Genomic DNA, 12,660 nt, shown 5'->3' on the forward strand with positions numbered 1-12,660 from the left:
AAAATACAAAAATTAGTCGGGCGTGGTGGTGTGTGCTTGTAGTCCCAGCTCTTCAGGAGGCTGAGGCAGGTGAATTGCTTGAACCTGAAGCGGAGGTTGCAGTGAGCTGAGATCACGCCACTGCACTGCAACCTGGCAAAAGAGTGAGACTCTGTCTCAAAAAAAAAAAAAATTTTTTTTTTTTTTTAGGCTATGGGGTCTCACTATGTTGCCTAGGCTGGATTCAAACTCCTGGGCTCCAGCAATCCTCCTCCTGCCTCAGCCTCCTGAGTAGCTGTGACTACAGATGTTCTCCACCATGCCTGGCTTTTATATATTTTTGAAAATGTCTATACACATATTCTCTTCATGAAGATGCCTTTTAGGAATTAAAATTTCTGATCATATACCTGAATGAGACCACTCTTCTGGCAATCTTTCTGTATTAGTTTGTTTCCCTATTAAATGTTTTTCTTCATTTTCTCCCAAGGGAGGTTTCTCTTGTAGCATTGTAGTCAATGGGATGAAATACTATGAGATGATCACTTGAAATGATTTTCATATCCCCCAATCTAGAGCCTAGATAAGCCTAATAACTCAGTTAATTTTTTTAAATTAGAAAATTTTAATTTTTTTGTCAAAGTAATTCTTGCACATGTTGAAAGCTGAGTAGTTCAGAAGGCTTCTCTATGCCATCGCACCACCTTCATTAGTGGTACCTCTGTGCCTCTCAGTAATGGCCTTAAATCACTCTGTTGATTCATCAACTTTAGATAGTAACTGTTGATGTCCTGCAAAGACAGGTGGGGACTTGGCTCATTTTCACACCCACCACACCTCTCATGCCTTCTTCACTGTTTTTGTACTCCTACTTATAATTTTATTACTTTTTTTGTTTTTATTAGAGATGGGGTCTCACCAGGTTGCCCAGGCTGGTCTCAAACTCCTGGGCTCAAATGATCCTCCCGCTCTAGCCTCCCAAACTGTTGGGATTACAGATGTGAGCCACTGCACTCAGCCTGTAATTTTAAATTAATACCTGCACATCTCCACCCTTGCTCTTTTCATTTTCAGCAGCCTCTCACCCCTTTGTAAGATAAGCTGTTGCTGCCTCGGTCCTTCATGCTACCTTTTCTCTCACATTGTCCAGTTATAACATAGCTGTTGCATAACTGGCATCAGTTATCTGTGCTGTCTAAGCGTCAACTGTAATTATTGAAAACCAGGAGATCCTGTTTGCATTACATTGACTCTTTACACGGCCAAGAGGATGCCCTAAGGAAATCTCCTGTCTCTTGACTGCAACATCATAAACCTGTGCCCCTGGAGGAACACATTTCTACAGTCAAACTTGAGTGGAATTCTCTGCACTCTATTTCAGTGGCTCAAAATCATGGCATTTTAAAATTGACTTCATTGTTAAGCCTATCTACCCTAGAAAATCTGTTTTTTAACACTTAATCTCTACTTGGCTTGCTAATTTCATCCTTCTTTACCATCTATTCACTCAGAGTCAGTAACAACAACACAAATGTACTGAGCACCTTCAACATCCAGGCCCTGAGCTGAATGCTGGGGAAGGAGTGGGAAGCAGGATGTGGCCCCTGCTGTTTGTAGGCTGCAGGGTGGAAGCTTGCATCCAAGGGTCCTGTGAGTGTATCCTAGAGATGCGACCAATTCATGGTTGGATTTTAAAGTGGCATCCTATACATAGCTCATGGGGGTTGGGAGATGAGGAGTCATGAACACATTTAGACACTGAGTGATTAATGACAATATGAAATTATAGATTTTTATAGACTTGACAATGTGCTTGTTTAACCGTTGAGGCCTTCTCTTCTCCTGCCTCTCCCCACCACTTACAGGACTTCAAGAAAATGAATCAAGCACATTAAAAAGCAGCTTAGTAACTGTGACTGATTGGAGCGATTCTTCAGATGTCTAATTCCACATGTCAGAAGATTCTTCCAGAAGCCAGCAGTATTTCAGTATCACAGTGTTTCAGTAACTTGCCTCCATGATTCCAGTGCTTCTACCTTACTGTTTCCAACAGCAACACAGAGACTGATTCAAAGAACAATGGTCTCTTTAATGGCACCTATTACAGTATTGAAAATCAGATCATCAACAGTATTTTGAAGCATATAAAGGTGTTTAAGACTTCTGCTGCTGCTTAAAAATAGTATGTCATTGAAGTCATAAAAAGTTTTTTCTTCAGAACGGTACTCTAGTGTTAAGTGTTTTTTTTTCCAACTAATTTTTAAGTGAATTTTTTTTTAACGTACAGCAGGTTTTGGTTTGAATTACTAAAACTTTAAAAATATTTTTCTTACGTATGCTGTAACATCATAGGTGTTTATATTATAAAATTCTGTTAGTGGTCTTAAAATTGAATTGGTAGAACCACTAGTCCCTAAAAGTTAGTCTGGTTATTTTTCATATAGAAGTAAGTTTAATCCAAGTGTGGTGGGGTTCACCTTTAATTCCAGCTACTTGGGATGCTAAGGTGGGAGGATCGCTTGAGCCTAGGAGTTCAAGACCAGCGTGGGCAATATAGAAGACTCCACCCCTCCACACCCCAAAAAAGTAAGTTTAGAATTAGAATATAGCTAGGTCCAATGTTAAATACATTTTCCTGAAGTACATTTGTCACATTCAGCTTTGAGAAACTGTAAGCATGTTACTATTAAATGGTTGGTTATTTTATATAGTATATTCTTTATCTAGGATATTTTATGAATAAAGTGTAGTTATTTTAATAGCCGATTAATTTATCAGACTAAATAGAAAATATTTGAGTCATTACTGAATTCATCTATGTAACTTTTTTTTTTTTACTTTTTAAAATACCCAACATGTATTATGAAATACCTCAAAAGTAATTTAGTTACATTCTTAAACAATGACATTGTTGAAAGTCAGAAAGTTCATATAAACTTTTTTGCATTTTTATAACTTGGTGGTACTATATTCTGTTTCCAAGAAAAAGTAACCTTTTAACTAAAAGATTTGTTGGGTTTTAGATCTCTTTTCACTTGTCAACCTTTTCAGTAAAGCACTCCGTTATGTCATTGTGACTGTGGCTGTGTTATTAGAGATGAATTCTGAGTTAAATTTATACTTATTAGAGGTCTTATAGAGGGAGAATCTGGCCTTGATAGCTGTGCCATATCACATCCTGTCCTAATGGCTAGAACAAATCTTTTATCTGTTTCCACCCACCCTGGGATCCTTTTTACTTGTAAGCCATACTTGGCCTCTAAAACAATTTTTCCAGCTTCCTATAGGGGCTGTTTCATGCAGATATACTCACTTTATATGTATGTTTCTAAAAGCTTTAGTGAAGGCTGAATCCAAGTTTCATGTAGTAGGACAGAGAATGGCAATCTACAAAAATACACCGTACCTAAGATGACCCATGTGTCACTTTGTTCATTCAGTTATTTATTCAACAGATATTTATAGAACCACTTGGTCTGGCTTGGTTTTGAACATGCACTAATTCACTTAATTACAACTTTGTGATGTAGTTATTATTATAATCCTCATGCTAAAGGTGTGAGAAACTGAGAGTTATTAAGTAATTTGCCAGAAGCCATGCAGATACAAAGTGTCAAGGGGAGACGTTAAGCCAGGTCTCTCTATTCCATGTTTTGTGTCTGCTATGTTTTCATTCCTGAGCGGAAGGCCCTGGGGAAATAAACTTTTGCTAAGTAAACCCGGTATTTAAATTAAGTCACTACATCTGTGTCTTAAAACCCCTTCCTTTAACTTACCTGGTTAGTTGTATCTTTTTTTTTTTTTTTTTAATTGAGACAGAGTCTCACTCTGTTGCCCAGGCTTGAGTGCAGTGGCGCCATCTCGGCTCACTACAACCTTCGCCTCCCAGATTCAAGCGATTCTCGTGCCTCAGCCTCCCGAGTAACTGGGATTACAGGTGCCCACCACCATGCCTGGCTTAATTTTTTTGTATTTTTAGTAGAGATGGGGTTTAACCAATTTGGTCAGGCTGGTCTCGAACTCCCAACCTCAAATGATCTGCCCACCTTGTCCTCCCAAAGTGCTGGGATTCTAGGTGTGAGCCACCACACCTGGCTGCATCTCATTTTTTGTATAAAATTTGGTTTGTTCGTTTTTGAGGGGAACCATTCCTTTATGTTGCCCCTTACCGATGCCCAACTAATGTGTTTCTGGTTTCTAACGGACCTTCATACCCCACCCTCCCTAAATTCTTCAGTATAATCTAAGTGTTATCTTCACCAGTTTTGAATAACAAATGTGTTTGAAATGCAAATCCACACAACCCTGTCCCACACTGGCCTGTAGGACCTAACCTACCTTTATGTCTTTCAGTTAATTTGTATTTCTGCAAAAGATATTTCAAGGATTCTTTGGGAGGCCGAGACGGGCGGATCACGAGGTCAGGAGATCGAGACCATCCTGGCTAACACGGTGAAACCCCGTCTCTACTAAAAATTACAAAAAACTAGCCGGGCGAGGTGGCGGGCGCCTGTAGTCCCAGCTACTCGGGAGGCTGAGGCGGGAGAATGGCGTAAACCCGGGAGGCGGAGCTTGCAGTGAGCTGAGATCCGGCCACTGCACTCCAGCCTGGGCGACAGAGCGAGACTCCGTCTCAAAAAAAAAAAAAAAAAAAAAGATATTTCAAGGATTATCAAGGTATGGAATTTTTTATTTTTATTTTTAACAAACTTGTTCATTTTCTTTCCATTGAGCACCTCTGAACAATGTGATTTTTCTTTTTTTTTTATTATTATACTTTAAGTTCTAGGGTACATGTGCATAACGTGCAGGTTTGTTACATATGTAAACTTGTGCCATGTTGGTGTGCTGCACCCATCAACTCATCAGCACCCATCAACTCGTCATTTATATCAGGTATAACTCCCAATGCAATCCCTCCCCCCCTCCCCCCCTCCCCATGATAGGCCCCGGTGTGTGATGTTCCCCTTCCCGAGTCCAAGTGATCTCATTGTTCAGTTCCCACCTATGAGTGAGAACATGTGGTGTTTGGTTTTCTGTTCTTTTGATAGTTTGCTAAGAATGATGGTTTCCAGCTGCATCCATGTCCCTACAAAGGATGCAAACTCATCCTTTTTTATGGCTGCATAGTATTCCATGGTGTATATGTGCCACATTTTCTTAATCCAGTCTGTCACAGATGGACATTTGGGTTTATTCCAAGTCTTTGCTATTGTGAATAGTGCTGCCATAAACATACGTGTGCATGTGTCTTTATAGCAGCATGAGTTATAATCCTTTGGGTATATATCCAGTAGTGGGATGGCTGGGTCATATGGTACATCTAGTTCTAGATCCTTGAGGAATTGCCATACTGTTTTCCATAATGGTTGAACTAGTTTACAATCCCACCAACAGTGTAAAAGTGTTCCTATTTCTCCACATCCTCTCCAGCACCTGTTGTTTCCTGACTTTTTAATGATTGCCATTCTAACAGGTGTGAGATGGTATCTCATTGTGGTTTTGATTTGCATTTCTCTGATGGCGAGTGATGATGAGCATTTTTTCATGTGTCTGTTGGCTGTATGAATGTCTTCTTTTGAGAAATATCTGTTCATATCCTTTGCCCACTTTTTGATGGGGTTGTTTTTTTCTTGTATATTTGTTTGAGTTCTTTGTAGGTTCTGGATGTCAGCCCTTTGTCAGATGAGTAGATTGCAAAAATTTTCTCCCATTCTGTAGGTTGCCTGTTCACTCTGATGGTAGTTTCTTTTGCTGTGCAGAAGCTCTTTAGTTTAATGAGATCCCATTTGTCAATTTTGGCTTTTGCTGCCGTTGCTTTTGGTGTTTTAGACATGAAGTCCTTGCCCATGCCTGTGTCCTGAATGGTACTACCTAGGTTTTCTTCTAGGGTTTTTATGGTATTAGGTCTAACATTTAAGTCTCTAATCCATCTTGAATTAATTTTCGTATAAGGAGTAAGGAAAGGATCCAGTTTCAGCTTTCTACTTATGGCTAGCCAATTTTCCCAGCACCATTTATTAAATAGGGAATCCTTTCCCCATTTCTTGTTTCCCTCAGGTTTGTCAAAGATCAGATGGCTGTAGATGTGTGGTATTATTTCTGAGGACTCTGTTCTGTTCCATTGGTCTATATCTCTGTTTTGGTACCAGTACCATGCTGTTTTGGTTACTGTAGCCTTGTAGTATAGTTTGAAGTCAGGTAGCGTGATGCCTCCAGCTTTGTTCTTTTGACTTAGGATTGTCTTGGCAATGTGGGCTCTTTTTTGGTTCCATATGAACTTTAAAGCAGTTTTTTCCAATTCTGTGAAGAAACTCATTGGTAGCTTGATGGGGGATGGCATTGAATCTATAAATAACCTTGGGCAGTATGGCCATTTTCACGATATTGATTCTTCCTGTCCATGAGCATGGTATGTTCTTCCATTTGTTTGTGTCCTCTTTGATTTCACTGAGCAGTGGTTTGTAGTTCTCCTTGAAGAGGTCCTTTACATCCCTTGTAAGTTGGATTCCTAGGTATTTTATTCTCTTTGAAGCAGTTGTGAATGGAAGTTCATTCATGATTTGGCTCTCTGTTTGTCTGTTACTGATGTATAAGAATGCTTGTGATTTTCGCACATTAATTTTGTATCCTGAGACTTTGCTGAAGTTGCTTATCAGCTTAAGGAGATTTTGGGCTGAGACGATGGGGTTTTCTAAATATACAATCATGTCATCTGCAAACAGGGACAATTTGACTTCTTCTTTTCCTAACTGAATACCCTTTATTTCTTTCTCTTGCCTGATTGCCCTAGCCAGAACTTCCAACACTATGTTGAATAGGAGTGGTGAGAGAGGGCATCCCTGTCTTGTGCCAGTTTTCAAAGGGAATTTTTCCAGTTTTTGCCCATTCAGTATGATATTGGCTGTGGGTTTGTCATAAATAGCTCTTATTATTTTGAGGTACGTTCCATCAATAATGAATTTATTGAGTGTTTTTAGCATGAAGGGCTGTTGAATTTTGTCAAAAGCCTTTTCTGCATCTATTGAGATAATCATGTGGTTCTTGTCTTTGGTTCTATTTATATGCTGGATTACGTTTACTGATTTGCAAATGTTGAACCAGCCTTGCATCCCAGGGATGAAGCCCACTTGATCATGGTGGATAAGCTTTTTGATGTGCTGCTGAATCCGGTTTGCCAGTATTTTATTGAGAATTTTTGCATCGATGTTCATCAGGATATTGGTCTAAAATTCTCTTTTTTTGTTGTGTCTCTGCCAGGCTTTGGTATCAGGATGATGTTGGCCTCATAAAATGAGTTAGGGAGGATTCCCTCTTTTTCTATTGATTGGAATAGTTTCAGAAGGAATGGTACCAGCTCCTCCTTGTACCTCTGGTAGAATTCAGCTGTGAATCCATCTGGTCCCGGACTTTTTTTGGTGGGTAGGCTATTAATTATTGCCTCAATTTCAGAGCCTGCTATTGGTCTATTTAGGGATTCAAATTCTTCCTGGTTTAGTCTTGGAAGAGTGTAAGTGTCCAGGAAATTATCCATTTCTTCTAGATTTTCTAGTTTATTTGTGTAGAGGTGTTTATAGTATTCTGTGATGGTGGTTTGTATTTCTGTGGGGTCGGTGGTGATATCCCCTTTATCATTTTTTATTGCGTCTATTTGATTCTTCTCTCTTTTCTTCTTTATTAGTCTTGCTAGCGGTCTGTCAATTTTGTTGATCTTTTCAAAAAACCAACTCCTGGATTCATTGATTTTTTTGGAGGGTTTTTTGTGTCTCTATCTCCTTCAGTTCTGCTCTGATCTTAGTTATTTCTTGCCTTCTGCTAGCTTTTGAATGTGTTTGCTCTTGCCACTCTAGTTGTTTTAATTGTGATGTTAGAGTGTCCATTTTAGATCTTTCCAGCTTTCTCTTGTGGGCATTTAGTGCTATAAATTTCCCTCTACACACTGCTTTGAATGTGTCCCAGAGATTCTGGTATGTTGTATCTTTGTTCTCATTGGTTTCAAAGAACATCTTTATTTCTGCCTTCACTTCGTTATGTACCCAGTAGTCATTCAGGAGCAGGTTGTTCAGTTTCCATGTAGTTGAGCAGTTTTGATTGAGTTTCTTAGTCCTGAGTTCTAGTTTGATTGCACTGTGGTCTGAGAGACAGTTTGTTATAATTTCTGTTCTTGTACATTTGCTGAGGAGTGCTTGACTTCCAATTATGTGGTCAATTTTGGAATAAGTGCGATGTGGTGCTGAGAAGAATGTATATTCTGTTGATTTGGGGTGGAGATTTCTATAGATGTCTATTAGGTCCGCTGGGTGCAGAGATGAGTTCAATTCCTGGATGTCCTTGTTAACTTTCTGTCTCGTTGATCTGTCTAATGTTGACAGTGGAGTGTTGAAGTCTCCCATTATTATTGTATGGGAGTCTAAGTCTCTTTGTAAGTCTCTAAGGACTTGCTTTATGAATTTGGGTGCTCCTGTATTGGGTGCATATATATTTAGGATAGTTAGCTCTTCCTGTTGAATTGATCCTTACCATTATGTAATGGCCTTCTTTGTCTCTTTTGATCTTTGATGGTTTAAAGTCTGTTTTATCAGAGACTAGGATTGCAACCCCTGCTTTTTTTTGTTCTCCATTTGCTTGGTAGATCTTCCTCCATCCCTTTATTTTGAGCCTAGTATGTCTCTGCATGTGAGATGGGTCTCCTGAATACAGCAGACTGATGGGTCTTGACTCTTTATCCAGTTTGCCAGTCTGTGTCTTTTAATTGGAGCATTTAGTCCATTAACATTTAAGGTTAATATTGTTATGTGTGAACTTGATCCTGCCATTATGATATTAACTGGTTTTTTTGCTTGTTAGTTGATGCAGTTTCTTCCTAGCCTTGATGGTCTTTACATTTTGGCATGTTTTTGCAATGGCTGGTACCGGTTGTTCCTTTCCATGTTTAGGGCTTCCTTCAGGGTCTCTTGTAAGGCAGGCCTGGTGGTGACAGAATCTCTAAGCATTTGCTTATCTGTAAAGGATTTTATTTCTCCTTCACTGATGAAACTTAGTTTGGCTGGATATGAAATTCTGGGTTTAAAATTCTTTTCTTTAAGAATGTTGAATGTTGGCCCCCACTCTCTTCTGGCTTGTAGAGTTTCTGCTGAGAGGTCTGCTGTTAGTCTGATGGGCTTCCCTTTGTGGGTAACCCGACCTTTCTCTCTGGCTGCCCTTAAGATTTTTTCCTTCATTTCAACTTTGGTGAATCTGGCAATTATGTGTCTTGGAGTTGCTCTTCTGGAGGAGTATCTTTGTGGTGTTCTCTGTATTTCCTGAATTTGAATGTTGGCCTGCCCTACTAGGTTGGGGAAGTTCTCCTGGATGATATCCTGAAGAGTGTTTTCCAACTTGGTTCCATTTTCCCCCTCACTTTCAGGCACCCCAATCAGACGTAGATTTGGTCTTTTTACATAATCCCATGCTTCTTGCAGGCTTTGTTCATTTCTTTTTCTTCTTTTTTCTTTTGGTTTCTCTTCTTGCTTTGTTTCATTCATTTGATCCTCAATCGCTGATACTCTTTCTTCCAGTTGATCGAGTCGGTTACTGAAGCTTGTGCATTTGTCACATATTTCTCGTGTCATGGTTTTCATCTCTGTCATTTCGTTTATGACCTTCTCTGCATTAATTATTCTATCTGTCAATTCTTCCACTCTTTTTTCAAGATTTTTAGTTTCTTTGCACTGGGTACGTAATTCCTCCTTTAGCTCTGAGAAGTTTGATGGACTGAAGCCTTCTTCTCTCATCTCGTCAAAGTCATTCTCTGACCACCTTTGATCCGTTGCTGGCGATGAGCTGCGCTCCTTTGCAGGGGGAGATGCGCTCTCATTTTTTGAATTTCCAGCTTTTCTGCCCTGCTTTTTCCCCATCTTTGTGGTTTTATCTGCCTTTGGTCTTTGATGATGGTGACGTACTGATGGGGTTTTGGTATAGGTGTCCTTCCTGTTTGATAGTTTTCCTTCTAACAGTCAGGACCCTCAGCTGCAGCTCTGTTGGAGATTGCTTGAGGTCCACTCCAGACCCTGTTTGCCTGGGTATCAGCAGCAGAGGCTGCAGAAGATAGAATATTGCTGAACAGTGAGCGTACCTGTCTGATTCTTACTTTGGAAGCTTCCTCTCAGGGGTGTACTCCACCCTGTGAGGTGTGGGGTGTAAGACTGCCCCTAGTGGGGGATGTCTCCCAGTTAGGCTTAGCGGTCAGGGACCCACTTGAGCAGGCAGTCTGTCCCTTCTCAGATCTCAGCCTCCGTGTGGGGAGATCCACTGCTCTCTTCAAAGCTGTCAGACAGATTCGTTTGCGTCTGCAGAGGTTTCTGCTGCTTTTTTTTGTTGTTGTTTAGCTGTGCCCTGTCCCCAGAGGTGGAGTCTACAGAGACAGGCAGGCTTCCTTGAGCTGCTGTGAGCTCCACCCAGTTCGAGCTTCCCAGCGGCTTTGTTTACCTACTTAAGCCTCAGCAATGGCGGGCGCCCCTCCCCCAGCCTCACTGCTGCCTTGCGGTTAGATCACAGATTGCTGTGCTAGCAATGAGGGAGGCTCCGTGGCCCTGGGACCTTCCCGGCCAGGTGTGGGATATAATCTCCTGGTGTGCCTGTTTGCTTAAAGCGCAGTATTGGGGTGGGAGTTACCTGATTTTCCAGGTGTTGTGTGTCTCAGTTCCCCTGGCTAGGAAAAGGGATTCCCTTCCCCCTTGCGCTTCCCAGGTGAGGCAATGCCTCGCCCTGCTTCAGCTCTCGCTGGTCGGGCTGCAGCAGCTGACCTGCACCAGTTGTCCGGCACTCCCTAGTGAGATGACCCCAGTACCTCAGTTGAAAATGCAGAAATCACTGTGTTTTCTGTGTCGCTCACGCTGGGGGTTGGAGACTGGAGCTGTTCCTACAATGTGATTTTTCTTTTAAGTCTTTCACACTTCAGGAAAATACTACATTCATCCATGTTGTAATTCATATCAGACAGTTTCTTACTCAAAGATAACACAGATACCAATTCTTATTCATACTTTGAAACGATATTTTACCCTAGACTGCCTTGGTTCAAAGGCCTAGTTTTGACATCACTGTGGCAAATTACTTAAGCTCTCTGCTTTCATTTCTGTTTCTGTAAATGCAGGATGAAAATAGTATGTATCTCCTAGGATGGCTGTGAGGAGTGAGTGAGACAGGACATGAAAGGCATGTTGCCCTTGTGGGCATGTTATATAGGGCTGGCTCTAGGAGGAAGGCTGTGTCTTTGTTCAGAAATCCCTGGAACAACTTAAATGTCTTTAGAAATGACAAGTGTCTCAGTTATCCAGTTAGTTCCATAAATAGGTTCTGGAAGACATACTAGATAGAACTCAGCCCGCCAGTTCTGAGTGAGGCACATACCACGTGGGCTTGGGATGTCCTTAACCCATTTATGCCTAAGGTTGCAATTTTTTGAATTTTTCCAATCAGACCTTGGCAATGACCTTGAGCAGTAGGATATAAATAACTCCCACACGCTTAGCGTTCCAATAATGGAACACTAGGCATAAACAAGTTTTAATTGGCTCCACAGTCAACCACGACCAATATCTCTATGTCAGCTTCTGCTGATGCCCTAGTTCAGGGCTCTGCATTCTGTGCCAGGGAAGCTCAGCCGCTTAACATGGATGTGCCACATGACAAGCAATAATATATTGGCCCCATTAGCTCTTCCTGGAGCAGTCATAATGAATGACAGTCATGACAGGCACATGTAAGAAACTTAACCTTTGCTAAATATGTACATGAGTCTTCATCACAGCAGCATTTATGAAAACAACTAAACATTCACTAATGGTGCCAGTGGAATAAATCAGAGAACATCCCCTGCTACTTAACTCTCTGCATACATCAAAGAGAATGGTGTGGCTTTGCTTTTTCAACAGGCTACTGAGCGGCCATGGGCATGTGGATATGGCCGTGAATAAGCAAGATTCTCTAATCCTGTAGAAGTTAAGTTATGCCAGATAACTTGCTGCTTCAACAAAAATATTTAGCTTTTTAAATACATGTTGTAGAATGCTAACAACAACAACAACAAAAACCTAGAATTTGCCTGTATGCAGCCAGTAACATGTCTATTTAACCTGGACACCTTTTGAAGAATATTATCAGATTGCCGCCATGCTGTTTATAAGACATTGTTCCTTATATACCTGTTTATGAATGAAAAGAAACATAAGGAGTGGGTACAAAGACTTCTATCTATGAAGGATTAAAAAGGCCAGAGTACGAATACTTCTTGAACTTTTGGTAGTAAATGTAGAAAACATTTTATAAATCCTGTAAATAACCTGTTTATTTTTTTATAGAAAGCCACAACAGAAAATGATTAGTATATAACTGTGTAAGAACACTTACATCCATTACAATCAAGAAGTGCTTCAAATGCGTATTTTAAAAATAGTTTTGAGTGTTAATTATGGGAGGGCCTTGATGGGATCATTTTGTGAACAGTTCGCTTTTATAACAAACTCAAGATGCAGCTTGCCAGTGAGCTCTTTTAGACATAAGCATTTTTATCAAACTGTTTTGAAGGGTTTGTTGTTTTAAAATCTTCTCCACCATGATACTTTGTCCGAGAAGACATGACAGATGTGGCCCCGTTGTATGCGTATCTGAAAGGTAAAACATAGTTTGGTAGGTTCTATT

At 40.5% G+C, this 12,660-nt stretch overlaps 2 protein-coding genes across 6 annotated transcripts in view; one reads left to right on the forward strand and one right to left on the reverse strand.

Moving 5' to 3' along the window:
• The window catches only part of DZIP1 (DAZ interacting zinc finger protein 1), a 65,034-nt gene extending 61,989 nt beyond the window's left edge, over window positions 1–3,045 (forward strand). For both annotated transcript variants that reach the window (XM_033177419.1, XM_033177416.1), the window contains one exon: window positions 1,845–3,045. In XM_033177419.1, coding sequence (XP_033033310.1) covers window positions 1,845–1,924 — 80 coding nt within the window. In that variant the 3' untranslated portion in view covers window positions 1,925–3,045. The remainder of the gene's footprint in view (window positions 1–1,844) is intronic.
• A 9,241-nt stretch (window positions 3,046–12,286) lies between these two features.
• Window positions 12,287–12,660, reverse strand: part of CLDN10 (claudin 10) — a 129,022-nt gene continuing 128,648 nt past the window's right edge. For 3 of the 4 annotated variants that reach the window (XM_033177422.1, XM_033177421.1, XM_033177423.1), the window contains exon 5: window positions 12,290–12,626. In XM_033177422.1, the coding sequence (XP_033033313.1) occupies window positions 12,512–12,626 (115 nt within the window). In that variant the 3' untranslated portion in view covers window positions 12,290–12,511. Of the gene's footprint in view, window positions 12,627–12,660 lie in introns of all 4 variants that reach the window. The other variant, XM_033177420.1, reaches the window with a different exon arrangement.

Source organism: Trachypithecus francoisi, unplaced genomic scaffold (genome assembly GCF_009764315.1).
Source record: "Trachypithecus francoisi isolate TF-2019V2 unplaced genomic scaffold, Tfra_2.0 Lachesis_group18, whole genome shotgun sequence".
Lineage (NCBI taxonomy): Eukaryota > Metazoa > Chordata > Mammalia > Primates > Cercopithecidae > Trachypithecus > Trachypithecus francoisi.